Source organism: Phacochoerus africanus, chromosome X (genome assembly GCF_016906955.1).
Source record: "Phacochoerus africanus isolate WHEZ1 chromosome X, ROS_Pafr_v1, whole genome shotgun sequence".
NCBI classification, from domain to species: domain Eukaryota; kingdom Metazoa; phylum Chordata; class Mammalia; order Artiodactyla; family Suidae; genus Phacochoerus; species Phacochoerus africanus.
The window spans coordinates 18,059,475-18,078,391 of NC_062560.1; the positions used below are offsets into that span (position 1 = coordinate 18,059,475).

Here is an 18,917-nt window from a genome sequence, read left to right on the forward strand (position 1 = left end):
GGAAATAGCTTAAACCTTAAACCTTGCTGGGCTGCTTTGATCCACACTGCGCAAGAGTCCGCAGTTGCTGGAATCACTTTCCAGAGATTAAAAGTATCACAGGTAAAGGATTTTTTTTTTTTTTTTTTTTTTTTTGCTTTTCAGGGCTGCACCCGCCGCATAAAGGAAGTTCCCAAGCTAGGGGTTGAGTCGGAGCTGCAGCTGTTGGCCTACACCACAGCCACGGCAATGCCGGACCCTTAGCCCGCTGAGCTAGGCCAGGGATTGAACCTGTGTCGTCATGGATACTAGCTGGGTTCATTACTGCTGAGCCACGACACAGGAACTCCAATAGTTTCTTTTAATTACTGATCAGTGTTCCAGAATCTACTGGAGTACTTGATGTGACGGAGAACAACCTCGGCTTTGTCAAGGCTGACTGGAATACGAGCCAGATTTTGACTTAGCACACATACACAAGTCAGAGCAAGCGGAAAAATCACTCACCATTAGATTTGAATTGTAACTGAAGGTGATACAGTTCTTGAGTTTTCTGTTCTAGGGTTTGCCGTAGAAGATTCTGGTACTCTCTCTCTTTTTGAACTAGGTGTTCCAAAAGTCTGGTTTAAAAAAAGTTGTCATTCAGAGACCGCCTGACTACTCAATTCAACTTGAACACTTGTTGAACAAACAGGTTTAAAAAAAAAAAAAATGGCACAATGCTGTCAGTCTAGTTTCAGCCTGGACATGGGCACCTTCCTGGTGTTTCCTCCCCTTGAAAGCAAAGGCCAGCACTCAGGAACTCAGCCACATCGTTTCAACTTGTTCCCCTACGTCTGACCAAGGCTCTGAAACCAGTGCTCAGGCTCTTACAGACAATCAAGGTGATAGAAACCCTGCTGCTGTTGGAACATTTGCAGGGGGGGCGGGGGCGCTGGCAAGAATGGTGCTGCATGCACCTCGGCAGGTGGGAGGGGCACTACTACCCAGGACTGTGCTAAATGCTCCCCCGACAGTGGTCTCTGTACACTCAGGGGAGGACCTGTTACCCTCAGCAGGTGCCTTCCTGCTCTGCCCAGCAGCAGCCAAGGCATGGCTGTGCTACAAAGGCGGGCGTGTCCGTAGGAGCCACATACTCAAGTCCACCCCTAGGGATATCTAACTCTCCTTCCAAAATGGGTATACCTGACACTTGATGTCCCTCATTAAATATTAACATTCTCAAGGGATGGAGGCAGCGAGGCATTTGGGAACCAGTACCAACTCGTTTGCTATTAGCTGTGGGTTATATATGTTATAAGCCCAGTGACAGTGTGGTTCCCCAGTGCAAACGGCAATTATTTTATTCATTTAACAAGTAGTTTCTGAACACCCACTATGTGCCAGCTCTCTTGAGGGAGCCTCATGGCAGTGCCAGGGTCCCCTTTTGGAAAGGCAGTCCATACATGTCCGCCTCGGGATCAGGACATGACAAGGGGGAGATGCAAAGAGGAGAGGGCAAAAACTTCCTTGGGGATACACATCCCTGACTCAGCTACTTTGGCAGGGACAGGCCACAGGTGTCCCACTGGACCCACACACAGTCAGTGGCCTCGTCGTGGTGAAGAGACAGAAAACTGCGAAATGCTGCTGCCTTTAGTATGGCCTGTGCTTGGGCACCAGAGCAGGTCCTGGTCATTGTCCCAACCCCACCCACCTGTTGGTCTCCTGCCTGAGCTGGCTCAGCTGGAGGCTCAGGTGCTGCTGGTAGATCTGCTGGGGTTCGGCCTCCTGGGCAACCACTGAGGCAGGCCTGCTCCATCCACATGCTGCAGGCGCTTGGCTTCCTTGCGGGTCTGCTGGGGGATAGTCCTCTTCTACTTCATCCGTGTCCTTAAACACCCCTTCACTCTCCGAGGCAGGCTCAAAGTGGGCTTGGAGCTCTGCGAAATTGATAGGGATGGAGTAGGCACAGGGAGTTATGGAAGGCCAGTAAGGGACCAGAGATAAAGAGGGAAACTTCAGGGATTTGGGGAGATCACGGTAAGTTAAGAAATGGCTCAAAAAAGCCATCAGAACAAGGCAGGCTTGCTTGACTAGTGGGGGTGCGAGAATTGCCTGGGGTTATTGGGTGGGGGATGGGATGAGACCTGCATTCAGATTCAGACCCTGGGCAGGAGTTTGAGGACCGCCCTGCAGCTGAATTGAATACACACCCTACTGGATACTAAGGAGGAGCTACTGCTCTAAGAGGAAGAGGCAGTCTTCTGGCCCCCACCCTCCTTGGATGAGAACACTGTAGCCCACCAGATCCTCACAAGCCGTCCCGTCTTAATAAATCTATTTCTTGCTTATCACTTTGTCTCGCTGAATCCCTTGTGCGCAGAGGTAGGAAGAACCTGAACCTCAGTGAGTCCAGACCCTGGGTGAGTGATTCTAATTTAAAACCGTGGGTTTAGGAGTTCCTGTCGTGGCGCAGCAGAAACGAATCCGACTAGGAACCACAAGGGTGCGGGTTCGATCCCTGGCCTAAGGGTTCGGCGCTGCCGTGACCTACGGTGTAGGTCGAAGATGCGGCTCTGATCCTGTCTTGCTGTTGCTGTGGCTGTGGCGTAAGCCAGCAGCTACAGCTCCAATTCGACCAATAGCCTGGGAATTTCCATATGCTGTGGGTGCGGCCCTAAAAAGACAAGAGACCAAAAAACACACACAACCACCACCCGTGGGTTTAAGTCCCAATATAGCTCTAGACTGGCATGTGGGTTCAAGTCCGAATCTGTGTTCTGGCTAGGTTCAGGCCGTTAGTGCTGTCAGTTTCAACGTCACAGAAGAAAAGGACTAGGGTTCCACAAAGCCAGAGCTTGGTGTAGCTTAGGAACGAGGCCAGCAAATGATGGTGTTCAGGGGCTGGCCTGGCCAATGCAATGCTCCATCCGGGGCTGCTAACTCTATAAATGGAGAGGAGACCATTTCGCTCTGCAGTGGAAGGATGGTTGCTACCCACTTACCATGGAGGAAACGGCTTACCGGTGTTAAGTTAGCCAAGGGCGGTTTTTAAAAGGTACAAACCGGCTTCCAACCAGGCCTGTGGTTTTACTATGGTTCACTGCTTGGAGTGAGGAGTAATGAAGTCCTGGGGTCTAACCACTCCCAGAAGCTGAGCCGGGGCAGAGTGCACTCAGGTGAGCAGCAGCAGGTGACAGGGAGGGAGCCAAGTCAAGAGAGGGAGTGGCAGCGTCAACAGACTGCCACAGAGCCGCCCTTCCTACAGGGGAGGCAGCGCTGGAGGAGGCTCAACTTAGCTTGTCAAGCTGCAGGAATGTTTCGAAAACAGGGCCTACAAAAGCCAAAGGTTTCTGTAGCTACTGAGACAGAATATTAACTCAGGTAGTGTGGGAGCTTGGGCTCCGATGCTCTGATTCATTCCTTTGATATGGATATTGAAGCTTTGTGGCTTAAGGGCTCCCGGGAGTAACAACCTCCTCAGGCCTTGTTTTATTATAGGAAATGCCCATTCCCCACGGGCTTTGTTTACTGTAGGAAATGCGAATCTTTAGCCCACTCCTCAATGGATAGAAAAGCAATGAGAGGAGGGGTGGCTTAATCTAAGGAAAGAAAAGGACAAAGAAACTCTGAGACTTAGGGGACATTTCCACCCCTAGGATCTTACTGGACAAGGACTGATATGGGTAACTGAATAGGGCCAATGGGAGAAAACCACATCTCTCTGAACCCCGCTTTGGTGCTTCTCCCCACTTTTAAGAGATAAAAACCTCTATAGGACAACAGAAAGGGGGGCTCTTCTCCCCCCTCCCAGTAACGCTGGGAGCTATTTGCTTTTCTAAAATAAAAACTTGGCTTGCTCGCTGCCTGTGTGTTTGAGGAGTTCATTCTTTGATCTCCGTGAACAAGAACCCGGATTCCGGTACCATCTATCCGGTAGCACTGCCACATGATGATTCTGAGAGGAGATGGAGCCACAAAATCATCAACCAACTAGGAGGTGTTACACTGTAGGACCTGGGCCTTCGGGGTCAAGGATCCTTTTAGATCGAGTTTAAGTCTTCAGTTAAGCCTGGGGCCACATCAACACAGCACCTGGACTTGTTCCTAGAATGACAGAATCTTGGCCCCAAGGGGTCTGCGACAGCATGTACTTAATTGCAGGGACCTACATAGCCGAGATGGGACAGAGAAAGCAACAGGTGGTGACTGCAGAGGACATGCTCGATCTTTGCTATAGCCACCGTGGCCTGAAGTTGACCTTGACCAAAAAGAGGGCCCTTACCTGGGATGAGGATGGTGACTGCAGCCTGCACCGCTCGTCGGATGATACTGTCCATCGCAAACATCCAGTGGGGCCTAATTAAGTGGTTCCTCAAGATTTTATTTACCTACAAATCACAAAAATCCAGATTTCTGGTCCATTGTACTTTTCAGAAGTAGGCGTTCTTACTCATTTGAATTTGCTTCTACTCTGAGATAAAGTGTTAACCACACTGCCCTGGGTTTCTATCCGACTTTTGTTTCTTCTGGGCTGAGTCTTCCTCTAAGCTGACACCAAGCCACACTCGGGTCTGGGGCACAGGGACAGTTGATCGGAGCTACCACATGGACTTCTTGGTTGTTTATTCAACGAACATTTATCAAGCACCTATGAAACCTCAGGCTGTCTTAGGGCCTGAGACACAAAGCTCAGCCAGACATGGTCTGGGACCTGGAGCAACTCACATCTGTTTGGGCAAACCCCACACCTCCTCAGCTGGCAGATGCTACCTGTTCCCAAATCCTACACTCCTGTTCTTTGTGGCCAAATGCAATTGGCCATCACTTGTACGTGCATATTCGGTGTGTAGAAAACTGCTGAAACTCAGGATTCCGGGGTAAATAGCTGAGAAGAGATGGGGATTATGGGAAGAGATGGTAATTGAACTCCACGGTCTTGGCTATGAGCCACTTCGATGGGTTTCCTACCTTCTGGCATGTTCTCTGGGCCATATGGAGCACTTACAGCATCCTGAAATCCAAACAGTACCAGGTGAATCTGATGGATGGATGAGCTGTCAAAGTCCAGGTCCACCTTGAGCTTTGATATCGTGGATGCCATCACCCTGTGCTCCGGGGAACGGATGAAGTCCCTCAGGATCCCAATTATTTGCTTGATGTGGCCGACGGAGAGATGCAGCTCTTCCGAACTCTGATCCCCAAGCCCCCCCGCCCCCCAAAATAGTCATTGAGTAAATCTGAGAGAGGGATGGAAAAAATCCAAGAAGTACTGCGGGAAACTAACCAGAGTGTCCACCATCCTTTTTTTTTTTTTTTTTTTTTGGTCTTTTTGCCTTTTCTAGGGCCGCTCCCGCGGCATATGGAGGCTCCCAGACTAGGGGTCTCATCGGAGCTGTAGCTGCCAGCCTACGCCAGAGCCAGAGCAACTCGGGATCCGAGCCGCGTCTGCGACCTACACCACAGCTCACGGCAACACTGGATCCTTAACCCACTGAGCGAGGCCAGGGATCGAACCCGCAACCTCATGGTTCCTCATCGGATTCGTTAACCACTGCGCCACGACGGGAACTCTGCCACCATCCTTTTGCTAATGGAATCGGGCACTCCCCAAAGTGAGCAGCGATCTCTGGTCCTGGAATTCCCTCCATATCTTTCCTGTTAGTGGACTATGTGGCCCCCTCTCCTCTCTGCATCCCCCCCCCCCAAACTAAGCCCCTCAAGCAAAGGGTCCGCCATCCTGTTTCACCCCTTGTAAACACGCCCCCGCCCCACCACCCCCAGCCAACAGGCCTTGTCAGAAGGCACAGTTCATGGTGAGGCAGTGTGGCCTCTCGCTAAAAGGACCTTTCCCCATCCAAAATGTGATAAAACTCAAAGTATTTGCTCAAGTGCCTGTTCTCCCAGCTTCTGAGGGCAACTCCTGCAGCTGGGGACTAACGTGGCTCCAGGGCTCAAAACGGGTGGGGGTGGTGGGGGGCAGATAATGTGAGAGCAGGACCAAGGTGGGGACCCCCTGGGCTTTCGGCGGCCACTCAGTTTGTCTTCCACCAGGAGGCAGCACTGCCCCATCAATGCCTGCTTTCACCGCAGTGTTCCGCAAATTCCGGTTTCAGTGGAGTTTTTTTTTTTTTCTTCGTATTTTCTTTTGTTTTGTTGGAAGAGGGAAGGATGTTGGGCAACACTTGTGGTGATTATTTCAACTGTGCAAATGTCCCAGGGTGGCAAGAACACCCGTCCCATTTGGACCTGTTGTGGGACCTGGCCCCGGGTGGGGGTCCTGGCCCCCATGCCCAGCTGTACCTGGGCCACGCACTCCTGCAGGTTGGAAGCCACCTGGTTCTGCTCTTCCCAGAGGATCTTGTAGAGGATGGCACGGCGCTCGCTGTCCTTGCGCAGCAGGAAGAGGCCCGGGTCCCTGTCCTCTGGGGATGAGGCTGCGCTCCGGTCCTCCGAGGCCGAGCTCTCATCTGGAACACTGCAGACAAACGCAGGCGACAATCCCTCAGGGTTTTTCCTATTTCCACCCCCCCCTCCCCTGCCTAATCAGTGTTGGGATTGCAGGAGAGAGGGGAGGGAGGAAGGGGGAAGGAGGGGGATGAGAGGGAGAGGTTGAGGAGCGACAGGGGAGGGGGAGGGGCCGCAGGGAAGGGGAAGGGAGGAGGGGGAAGGGGGGCAGAGGGGAAGAGGAGCGGGAAGGGGACAGTTAGCACTGCCCTCCTCTCCTGCACTGCTGTCACCCGCCCGCCCACCCACCCACCCCTACTGATGGTGCAGAAAGGAATCAAAAGCCCTTCAAGGCCGTCGGCCATCTGGCTTAAACCTGGGAGGTCCTCTGTCCCCGAGGGGCTGGGTGCCTATACCTGAGCAGTTGGCTGAGCCGGTGCTTGGATGGCCGAGCCTTCTCGAAGAACGTATCTGGCTGGGCGTCAGAGTCCGGGGAGATGGAGCCGTGCTCGCTGCTGCTGCTGCCCACCGGCTCCCCCGACGGGGGCAGGGCCAGCACGGCGCCCCGGGGACCCTCTGTGCAGGGGAGCAGAACCAGAGGGGAAGGCTGAGTCCTGAGCAGCCCCTTGCGCCAGGTGACCAACCCAGGGGCCTGAGGCTGCACTGCTTTAGCTGGGGGATGCAAGGGATCACCCAGGGGTCCTAGGTAGATGCAGGTTCTGCTTCAGTGGGTCCAGGATGGGGCCCAAGACCCTGCATTTCTAAGCAGCTGGCGGGGAGTCAATCACTGTCTGGGACCAAGATGCTGCGCTGCTCTGTCCTGGCTTCCGCTTCCAACTCCAGTGACACCAGGGCCACTCTTATGTCACTGCCCAGGAAGGACTTAGTGCCCTGGAAGGGGTTGCTGACTTGAGTGGCTGCAGGACAGACACCCTTTAATTGAGGTCGGGAGCGGCACAGGGTGACGGGCCAGGCTCCAAACATCAAGTGCCAGGCTCTGCCCATGGGGGAGACACAAAACCCCAGCCACAAAACCCTCACCTCCCTCCTGGGCCCAATCCTGAAGGCAAGACTTTAACAGACAAGGCGGTGAGTGAGGACACACTGCTGTCGCCGGTGGGGCTCTATGTGTCTCTGTCAGCAAATCGAGACATTTACTTGCTAGGTTTTGACGACGCCCCATCTACTGCACCAAGCCCTGTCCCTCTTCACAAAAATGAGCACCCCGTGGGCAGCTGGCTCTGAGCAACAGACAAGCCTGGGCCTGAGCGATGGCCCCAGCTGGCCAGGGAGGCCTCACCTGCCGGCTTGAAAGCCATTCGGATCTTCTTGCCCTTGTTCACCTGCTTTAAGAAACCCTCCTGGAGCAGGCCAGCGGCGGTGACGCGTTTGCGGGGGTCAGGCTCAAAACAGGATACAATGAAGGCTCTGGCTTCAGCGGAGAGGGTTTCCGGAATCTCAGGGTGAATCTTAAACATCCCCACCTGCATTGAAGGGAGAGGTAACCAATGGGACAGCGAGGCCTTGGGCAAGCCCGGCGCACACGCCCGCAATACAAAGCTCTTGCATCTGCCTCCTAGGAGGGTTGGCGAAGGTTTCCCGCGACGGCCTCATGATGCGCGTCGGGGTCCAGGCCCCGCTGGCCTCCGGGGACTATGCTTTGCCCGGTGGCCTGTGGGGGGAGTGCTGTGGGTTAGGGGGTGGCTTCAGAGCTTAGGCTTGAAGAGGTCTCGGGGCTTGTGCCCTAGTCCTCGTGGAGCTGAGGCCACCAGGCAGGGAGGATGCTCGGGATGCAGGGCCACGTGCAAGAGGCCCTCCGAGAGCATCATGGCCCAGCCAAGCCACCAAGCAAGCGAGCCCAGGCGACAGCAGCAGCAGAGCTAACCATCAGCCTACAGAATTGTCAGAACTCAAAGGTGCTGATTTTACGCCTCTAAAGTTCGCGGGTGGTTTGTTAGGCAGCAGCAGGTGACTGAGATGCATCTTGGGTGACAGCCTGCTGCAGCAAGGGCTCAGAGGGTGCTCAAAGGCACCTGTGGCCTGTTCCCTGATGCACGGGGTCCCCAAAAGACACCCTTACTCCTCTCGCTCTCTATGCATTCACAGCCCAAATCTCCAACCTCGAGCTGTAAAACACACGCCAAACCTGGAGGCTGGTAACTCGGGACCCACAGCCTCATCTGCATGGGGTACAAGCAGCTGAGGGAGGGGGCACTGCCCTTTCCTGTTCGGGCTCCAGCCACAATCTCTGCTTCAGCTCCCACTGCTGGCCAGCTCATCGCTGTCCGGCTACGGGCTCCCTGTCCTTGCCACCATGTCAGGGAGCTGGAGCTGGAGCCGGGGCCGAGTTGTCACAGCTCAGTGTGACACGGAACTGCTTCCACAAGTCCTGCTCATCCATCCTGCATGATGGCCTCCTGGGTCTAGCTGTTCCCATGGGGGGTGGCTCTCTTTTCATCTTCAAAGGCTGCAGTCTTCTCCCCGTCTTCTCTAAGCCCGCCCAAGCCAGGAGTAGAAGCCGTTCCGTCCTCCAGATCCACCCTGTTCCCAGCTCCTGGGCGACGCCGGGGGGGCCTCTCTTGCCCCCTCGATGAGATTGGGGCGCCGGCAAGAGCGAACCGCAAGCTTCCAACTTCACAGCCGGAAGTCCCTGGACCAGGGGCACAGCCACGGCTTCTGACACGTTGCTCTTCACGGGCACGGTGGACAGGTGGAGAGTGTGGGATTGAGGGGAGGCGGACATGGGGCACTACTGTTCCCTGAGCACAAATTTCAGTCAAATAAGGATACCTTCCAGCGATCTGCTGTCCAGCACTGGGCCCGAGTCAACGATCCCGTTACCAAGCGAGATGTCTCGGGGTGTTCTGACCACAATTAACACGGTGTTTTTAAAAAACGAGTGTGGGATGTGAACACTATAGACTGAACAGACTGCAACTCCCAAGATCTGAAACGCGAGGCACATTCCAGGTGTCGCCCCTCAGCTGAGGGGTGGGGACATACGAGCACCAGGGGAGGCCAGAGACAAAAATCTCAGGACAAGAACCCAAAGAGGAAGGGGGTAGCTTCTCCCCTTGCTCTTGGAAAGCAAAGAGCCAATGTGGGCACCGTGTTAGTTTTAAGGCCGTTCCGCTGCCACTCTGAAGGTCCCTGTATTTGTTTGCTAGGGCTGCCACACAAAGTACCACGAAGCGGCTGCCTTAAAATAATGGACGTGGAGTTCCCTCTGTGGTGCAGTGGGTTAAGGATCTGGCGGATTGGATTCGACCCCTGGCCTGGGAACTTCCATATGCCGTGGGTATGGCCCTAAACAAAAACACACACAATGGAAATGCGTTCTCTCACGGTTTTGCAGGCTTGAAGACCAAAGTCAAGTTGCCGACAGGACCACACTTCCTCTGAACCGGGTCAGGGAACCCTCCCCCGCCTCTTCCTAGCTTTGGCCTTCCTTAGCTTGCAGAAGCATCGCTCCCCCCTCTGCCTTCACAGGGCGTCTCCCTCTGTCTCTCCACATCATTCTCTCTCGTGTTTATGGTCGAGCCACCCCCACCTCCTTTTTGGGCCACACTCTCAGTGTGTGGAAGTTCCCGGGCCAGGGATCAAACCCACGCCACAGCAGTGACCCAAGCTGCTACAGTGACAAGGCCGGATCCTTAACCTGCTGCACCCTTAAGTTTCCCCTTTCTATAAGGCTACTGGCCATGGTGGATTAGGGCCAGTATGGTTGATCCCCCAAATTTGATTATCTCTGCAAAGACCCTATTTCCAAAAAGGGCTCATTCTGAGGTAGTGGGGGTTGCAACTTTGACATACCTTTTTGGGGGACGACAATTCAACCCATAAGAGCCCCTTTGCAGGAAAGACAGTTCCCTTTGTTTCACACACTGATCAGAAGTTTTTTTTTGAAATTTTCTAAAGGATTCTAGAGATGCCAGAAATAATATTTTGTTCTTTTGCTTTTTAGGGCCACACCCAAGGCATACGAAGTTCCCAGGCTAGGGGTCAAATCAGAGCTGCAGCTGCCAGCCTAAACCACAGCCATAGCAAGGCCAGATCCTTAACCCACTGAGTGAAGCCAGGGATCAAACTTGCATCCTCATGGATACTAGTTGGGTTCATTACCACTGAGCCGCAATGGGAACTCGCCAGAAATAATTTCTACCATCTTTGCAAAGAGAAGTCAGAAGACATTAATTACTTGATAATGGATTTGCAGTTTGCAATAAAAATGGGCTTTAGGAGTTCCCGTTGTGGCACAACAGAAATGAATCTGACTAGGAACCATGAGGTTGTGGGTTTGATCCCTGGCCTCGCTCAGTGAATTAAGGATCTGGCATTGCCATGAGCTGTGGTGTAGGCTGCAATGCGCCTCGGATCTGGCATTGCTGTGGCTGTGGTGGAGGCCGGCAGCTGCAGCTCCAATTAGACCCCTAGCCTGGGAATGTCCATACGCTGCAGGGGTGGCCCTAAAAAGCAAAAAAAAAAAAAAAAAAAAAGGACTTTACCTACCATCTGAAAAAATATATTTTCAAATAATCTGTATAGCTCATCAGCTGACTAGACAGAGAAGGAGGGAAGAGGGCAAGAGAGCCGCTCGTGCCCGGTGGACCAACTGAAGTCACAAGCTTCAGACAGGTGTCCTGAGTATCGTAGGAAGTTGGCAGCAAGTCAGAGAGCAGCCAGCCAGGCTGCTCTGGTGGCTTTTCCATCACCAGCTGGTATTCACTCCTGAGACGGAAACTGGGGGAAGATGTATGCCAGCCTGTTAGCTCCGTCCTGGACAGACATGCAAAGGCTGGGAGGTCACTCACTGTCGTCCACCGGCCCTGGGGTTCAGGGTCTTGTTGGGATTACAGGTGCCAGGAGACATGCATTGACTTGAGGTCTTGGCTTCATCGCTACCGGACAGTGCTGGGGGAGGCAGAAGCACAGAGAACCTTCTGCAGGACTGGGCTGGAAGTGCTGCAAGGCAATCACAATACAGGGTCCTCGGAGCCCGCTGAGCAGGTGGCACTCAGCTCCTGGCAGAGCCCTGCGCCCCTTCCTCTGAGGTCTTCCTGCAGAAGAGGCTGAGCTGGAGGGCCTGGTAAAGATGTAGGTTTGGGGGCTGCAGGGCAGGCAGGCCTGGGAAGCCATCACGCGTGGCGGAGAAGCAGGAAGAAAGGCCTCTGGAACTCTGTTCCATCAGGCTGTGGCCAGGTACTGCGACCTCGTCATCTATTAGCAGTGGTCACTCGGCCTTTTGTGACCCTCCTCTCTTCCTTCTGAGCTTTGGGGCGAACAGAAGTGCTCCATGGAAGGCCAGTGCTGGTACTGGCCTCTGAAGGTTACAGCTGTTCTTCAACTTTTCTAAGCGTCCACGGAACCAGAAGCCACAGACCTGACCTGGGACACACTAGACTGTCTTGGCATTAGCTTCCCTTGGAGTCGCAAGCAGGCATGTCCCTTCCCAAGGGAGCGTGCCCAGCATAAACCATCGGTCTCCTGTGGGCCTCAGCACACAGGCTGCACTTGCTGTCACCTCTGGCTGGGAAGGTTTTGGGGCGGGGGAGGGAGAACAAAATGGCTTTTACTGCTTTGCTAGGCAAAGGAGGCCACAGCAGGCTAATGCCTTAAAGACTGCGCCCCCTGTGGGAGAGAAGAGGAGGCACTTTCACAGTTTGGGACTGGGAAGAGGAACACAAGTGAGCATCAGCGGAGATGCGAGCTTTCACTCTTCTACAGAGCTGCTACTGAGTGGCCCCAGGACTGGGTCTGGTGGTCCTGGAATGAAGAATAGCTCATCATCATGGAAACAACCTAAATGTCCATCAACAGATGATTGGATTAAAAAGATGGAGTATATATACACAATGGAATACTACTCAGCCATCAAAAAGAACAAAATAATGCCATTTGCAGCAACATGGATGGAACTAGAGACTCTCATCCTGAATGAAGTCAGTCAGAAAGAGAAAGACCAATACCATATGATATCACTTAAATCTGGAATCTAATATACGGCACAAATGAACCTTTCCACAGAAAAGAAACTCATGGACATGGAGAAGAGACTTGTGGTTGCCAAGAGGGAGGGGGAGGGAGTGGGGTAGACTGGGAATTTGGGGTTACTAGATGCAAACTACAGCCTTTGGAATGGATAAGCAATGGGATCCTGCTGTGTAGCACTGGGAACTATGTCTTGTCACTTGTGATGGAGCAGGATGATGTGAGAAAAAAGAATGTATTCATGTATGTGTGACTGGGTCACCTTGCTGTACAGGAGAAAATTGACAGAACACTGTAAACCAGCCATAATGGAAAAAAATCATTTAAAAAAAAGAATACTTCATCAAGTAGTTAACATCTTCCATTCGGTGGGGGTTTAGTTCTGCAGAAGAGCTCGAAGATACTGTTATGCGTATCCCTTGAGGGGAAACAAGGACCCTGCTCCCCAGGTTGCACTATTGTTTGTTCGTTTGTTTCTTTCTTTCTTTTTCCTTTTTTTTTTTTTTTTTGGCTTTTAGGGCCACACCTGCGGCATATGGAGATTCCCAGGCTAGGGGTTCCATCAACACTACAGCTGCCGGTCTACACCACAGCCACAGCAACTTGGGATCCGAGCTGCGTCTGCAAAATATACCACAGCTCACGGCAACTCCGGATCCCTAACCCACTGAGCAAGGCCAGGGATGGAACTCACAACCTCATGGTTTTTGGTCAGCTTTGTTTCCACTGTGCCATGACAGGAACTCCTTTTTTTTTGAATCTCCACTTCTGTTTTATCTTTCCCCAAGTCTTCTAGGGAACGAGGGGGTGACAACTGCTCTGGCTACTTCCTGCTGAAATGGGGGGTGGGGGGGTGGGGAGTCCTGCCTCAATGTAGGGAATGGACACCGAATTAGAAATGACAAGTCCTAGATTTGAGTCTTAGATGATTAAGATCTCAATCCCTTGGCCATCTTGGCGCCACACACCCAGTTAGAGGTGGGAGGTGTGACAACTGGAACTTCAAGAGACAAAACAGATCTCATCCCCTGAGGAATACAGGAGAACAAGCCTGAAACCCAGTTTGAAACTGGCACTGTGGGGAGACTTGTAGCTAGTCGTGTAATTTTGAAACCCAGCAGGACCCTGTAGGGTTTCTGGGCACAAGCCTCTGTCTTGTTTTAGGAAATAGGACTCATTCAGCCTCCATGACCTTCCCTGTGTTGAAAAGGGGCAGGTTCAGGCAGGTGCTTATCAGGGAAGGGAGGGATACAGAGACCAGGGAGGAGCAGTCAAGCAACAATTGTGGGGAGTTCCCATTGTGGCTCAGCAGTAATGAGCCAGACTAGTATCCATGAGGATGCGGGTTCGATCCCTGGCCTTGCTCAGTGGGTTAAGGATCTGGCATTGCCGTGAGCTGTGGTGTAGGTCACAGACTCAGCTTGGATCTTGTGTTTCTGCGGCTGTGGTGTAGGCCGGCAGCTACAGTTCCAATTCAACCCACAGTCTGGGAGCTTTTTAGGGTGTGGCCCTAAAAAGACAAAAAAAAAAAAAAAAAGAGAGAGACAATAGTGCAGACAGGGGCAGGGTCCTGGTTCCTCCTCAAGGAATATAAATAACAAGATCTTTGAGTTCTGCAGAACTAAACCCCCCACCAAATGGAACATATTACTTACCCGATGAAACATTCTTCCCGGACCACCAAACCCAATCCCAGGGCCATTAAACACCAACTTTAAAGAAGACAAGTTTCCATCTACCCTGATCCTTATCTGTGGCCCTATTTTCCACTCCAAATCTTTATTTTTTGTCTTTTCTATGGCTGAACCTGTGGCGTACGGAGGTTCCCAAGCTAGGGGTCCAATTGGAGCTGTTGCCATGGGCCTACACCAGAGCCACAGCAACGCGGGATCCGAGCCACATCTGCAACCTACACCACAGCTTATGGCAACGCCAGATCCTTAACCCACTGAGCGAGGCCAGGGATCGAACCCCAAACCTCATGGTTCCTAGGCGGATTCATTAACCACTGAGCCACAATGCGAACTCCTCCACTCCAAAACTTTAAAACTTAAGGGAGCACTAACTGAAACTACCCACCTTGGCCAGCCAAGATAATAGCTGCTTGCATGCATCTCACAGCAGGAGGCCCTGATAAGGACCCTGTGCGGTTCTGAGGACTAAGCTGGAGGATTTGGGGGGGCGGGGGGCCAATAGGAGGGAGGAGATGACCAACCTCCCAGAATCCTTGGTGCTGGAATCCTTTTGGCTGAGAGGTGTGCACGCCGCCAAGAAGGACCCTGAGTACGGTTGAGCAAGACCAGTGGCCAGAGACAACAGAAACCAACTGCATTCCCATAAAACTGGAGACTGCAAGCTCCAGGGCAGGGAGTTCTCCCGGGTTCCCTCACCTGCTGCCTGGCCTGGGCACCCCTTCCCAATAAAGTCTCTTGCTTTGTCCGCCTGTGTATCTCCTCAGACAATTCATTTCTGAGCGTCAGACAAGTGCCCATGCTCAGGCCCTGGAAGGGCTCCCCCTTCCTGCAACAAAACTATCTTCTATTCTCTCCCAAAGGAGGGCAACGTCTTTAGGGCATTAGCCTGCTGGGGCCTCCTTTGCCTGGCAGAGCAATAAAGCTATTTTATTCTCCTTCCCCCAAAACTCTGTCCTCGCATTTCTGTTTGGCACCTGTGGACAGAGGCTGAGTTTCAGCAGCAATTTTACTAAGTAGGCTTTAACTTCCTTTTTTTAAAATTTTTTTTTTATTTTTTGGTCTTTTTAGGGCCACATCCACAGCATATGGAGGTTCCCAGGCTAGGGGTCGAATCAGGGCTGTAGCCACTGGCCTACGCTAGAGCCACAGCAACACCAGATATGAGCCTGGTCTGTGACCTATACCACAGCTCACAGCAATGCCAGATCCTTAACTCACTAAGCGAGGCCATGGATCAAACCTGCGTCCTCGTGGATACCAGTCAGATTTGTTTCCACTGAGCCACGATGGGAACTCCAGGAGGTTTTTTAACTTCTTCTTTTTCTTTTTTTTGTCTTTTGTCTTTTTAGGGCCGCATCCGCGGCATATGGAGGTTCCCAGGTCAAATTGGAGCTGTAGCCACTGGCCTACACCACAGCAGACATGGCTTGGATCCCGTGTTGCTGTGGCTGTGGTGTAGGCCCAGCTGCAGCTCTGATTTGACTCTTAGCCCCGGAACTTACACAGGCCACAGATGTGGCCCTAAAACCAAAAAAGGGAGTAAGTTTAGTCATTGACTACATAGGCTTCTCCACAATGATTGGTGTAATTCCTCAGGAATCTCAGACTAAATTCCTGAAAGGCCTCTCAAGGCCGGAAAAGGCATGCCAAGGCCTGCCATCAGATTTTTGCCTTGGTAGATTTCTCTTTTCTAGAGGTCCCCAGTTAATCAAACTTCCTAGAATTCTCACTGTGGCACAGTGGGTTAAAGATCAGGTGTTGTCTCTGTGGTGACACAGGTTCGATCCCTGGCCCGGCACAGTGGGTTAAGAATCTGGTGTTGCTGCAGCTGGGACGTAGGATGCAGCTGTGGCTTGGATTCGATCCCTGGCCTAGGAACTTCCGTATGCTGCAGATGCAGCTGAAAAAGAAAAAAACGAAGATTACTGCACATGCCGGCAGAAATCTTTCCTATTCACCTGATAACAGTGCTCAAAACCCAAGAGTCCAATTTCTGGAGGGACCAAGCAGAGAGAAAAGAATAATATTTTAATTTTACTCACAGAGGTCTAATTTGTCCAACTGCTCTAAGTCATAAGGAGTTTGAGGGGAAAAGCTTCCCTATGTCTGGAAAACACAGATCAAAACCAGTAATATTCCAGACAAGGCAAAGTATAAACATGATAACCATATAACCACTAATTCTTTTTGTTATCTGCTTTATGAAGCCATCAAGTTCTTCATTAGGATTTCATTTTTTTTTTTAACCTAGTTCAGTGGTATTGTCTGAAATTTATCAGAAATGGGTACTTGTGAACATTCCTGAGGATAAAGCACTTTTTTGCAAAAGCACCAGAGTAAATAATAGCTGTCTATCAATGGCACAAAAGGAGTTCCTGCTGTGGCGCAGTAGGTTAAGAATCTGACTACAGTGACTTGGATTCTATCCTCGGTCTGGCAAGGTCACATGGGTTCATTCCTGGCCTGGAAATGCCACAGCTGTGCTGTCGGTCACAGCCATAGCTCAGATTCAGTCCCTGGCCCGGCAACTTCCATATGCTGGGGGTGTGACCATAAAAAAAAAAAAAGACACAAAGACTTAAAAGGGCACCCATTAAACATCTGATTACAATGTAATCGGTAAAGAACTAATATTGCTCAAATGGCCATACTACCCCAAACAACCTACAGATTTAATGCAATCCCTATCAAATTACCCATGACATCTTTGACAGAACCAGAACAAACAATTCAAAACTTTGTATGGAACCATAAAAGACCCAGAATTGCCAACACAATCCTCGAGGAAAAAAAACCAAGCAGGAGGCATCACTCTCCCAGACTTTGGACAATATGACAGAGCTACAGCAATCAAGACAGTATAGTGCTCATTCAAAAACAGACATACAGACCAATGCAACAGAAAAGCGAACCCAGAAATAAACCCAGACACCTAGGGTCAATTAATTTTTGACAAAGGAGGCAAGAATATAAAATGGGAAAAAGACAGTCTTTTCAGTAAGTGGTGCTGGGAAAACTGGACAGCTGCATGCAAAGCAATGAAACTAGAACACACCCTCACACACACCATGCACAAAAATAAACTCGAAATGGCTTTAAGACTTAAACATAAGATAAGACACCATCAAACTCCTAGAAGAGAACATAGGCAAAACATTCTCGGATATCAACCGTACAAATGTTTTCCTAGGTCAGTTTCCTGAAGCAATAGAAATAAAACCAAAAATAAACCAATGGGATTTCATTAAACTGACATGCTTTTGCATAGCAAAGGAAACCATAAAACAAAAACAAAAAGACAACCTATGGAATGGGAGAAAATAATTGCAAATGATGCAACCAACAAGGCTTAATCTGCAAAATACACAAACAACTCATAGAACTCAACAGTAAAAAAAAGCAAACAACTCAACTGAAAAATAGGCAGACGAGGGAGTTCCCGTTGTGGCACAGTGGAAATGAATCTGACTAGTATCCATGAGGATGCGGGTCCGATCTCTGGCTTTGATCAGTAGGTTGGGGATCTGGTGTTACCATGAGCTGGGGTGTAGGTTGTAGATGCAGATTTGACCCTGCATTGCTGTGGCTGTGCTGTAGGCCAGCAGCTGCAGTTCCTATTCAACCCCTGGCCTGGGAACTTCTATATGCTGCAGGTATAGCCCTAAAAAGCAACAAAACAAAACAAAACACTACGACAAGGAACCACCTCACATCAGTCAGAATGGCCATCATTAATACGTCCACAAAAAACAAATGCTGGAGAGGGTGGGGAGAAGAGGGAACCCTCCTGCACTGTTGGTGGGAATGTAAATTGGTACAACCACAATGGAGAACAGTATGGAGGTACCTCAGAAAACTAAACATAGAACTACCATATGACCCAGCAATCCCACTCCTGGGCACATATCCAGACAAAACTGTCATTGAAAAAGATACATGCACCCCCACGTTCACTGCAGCACTACTCACAATAGCCAAGACATGGAAACAACCTAAATGTCCATCGACAGATGAATGGATTAAGAAGATGTGGTACAGATACACAATGGAATAGTACTCAGCCATAAAAAAGAACAAAACCATGCCATTTGCAGTAACATGGATGAAACTAGAGACTCTCACACTAAGTGAATTAGGTCAGAAAGAGAAAGACAAATACCCTATGATGTCACTTATACATGGAATCTAAATATGGCACAAATGAACCTATCTACAAAACCAAAACATCATGGAAAAACAGAGCAGACTTGTGGTTGCCAAAGGCGGGTGGGGAGTGGGATGGACTGGGAGTTTGGGGTTAGCGGATGCCAACTATTATATTTAGAATGGATAGGTAATGAGATCCTGCTGTATAGCACAGGGAACTATATCCAATCACTTGCGATAGAACATGATAGAAGATAATACAAGAAAAAGAATGTATTTATATGTGTGTGTGACTGGGTCACTTTGCTGTACAGCAGAAATTGACAGAACATTATAAACCAACTCTAATAGAAATTATTTCACTGAAAATAAAAACAATGTAATCAGTAAAGAAACTTGGTTACAATAGCCAGCATTATGACGTGGTAACATTTTCAGGACATATTGGATTTGTAAGAACTCCATATAATTTTTAGAATGTCTGCACTAATAACACATCAATACGGTATAACTGGAGAAGGCTTATTACTCATTTGACAATTCTTTCTTCGTAATTTAACACACCACACAATCCTGGTTAATTTAGTATTGCTCTGAGATGCCTCAAGGTTCCCCTGGAGCATCTCAAAGTCCTCTGGAGGTCAAATGAACCTTTACAATCTGTCCAATAATACCTATTTA

At 50.5% G+C, this 18,917-nt stretch overlaps 1 protein-coding gene across 1 annotated transcript in view; it reads right to left on the bottom strand.

Moving 5' to 3' along the window:
- Positions 1-18,917, bottom strand: part of MAP3K15 (mitogen-activated protein kinase kinase kinase 15) — a 149,612-nt gene that overhangs the window by 1,500 nt on the left and 129,195 nt on the right. Inside the window, exons 20-26 of the mRNA XM_047764409.1 lie at positions 7,709-7,892; positions 6,825-6,984; positions 6,265-6,439; positions 4,970-5,155; positions 4,247-4,352; positions 1,676-1,901; positions 487-599 (exon numbers count right to left, since the gene is read on the bottom strand). Of these exons, the coding sequence (XP_047620365.1) occupies positions 487-599; positions 1,676-1,901; positions 4,247-4,352; positions 4,970-5,155; positions 6,265-6,439; positions 6,825-6,984; positions 7,709-7,892 (1,150 nt within the window). The remainder of the gene's footprint in view (positions 1-486; positions 600-1,675; positions 1,902-4,246; positions 4,353-4,969; positions 5,156-6,264; positions 6,440-6,824; positions 6,985-7,708; positions 7,893-18,917) is intronic.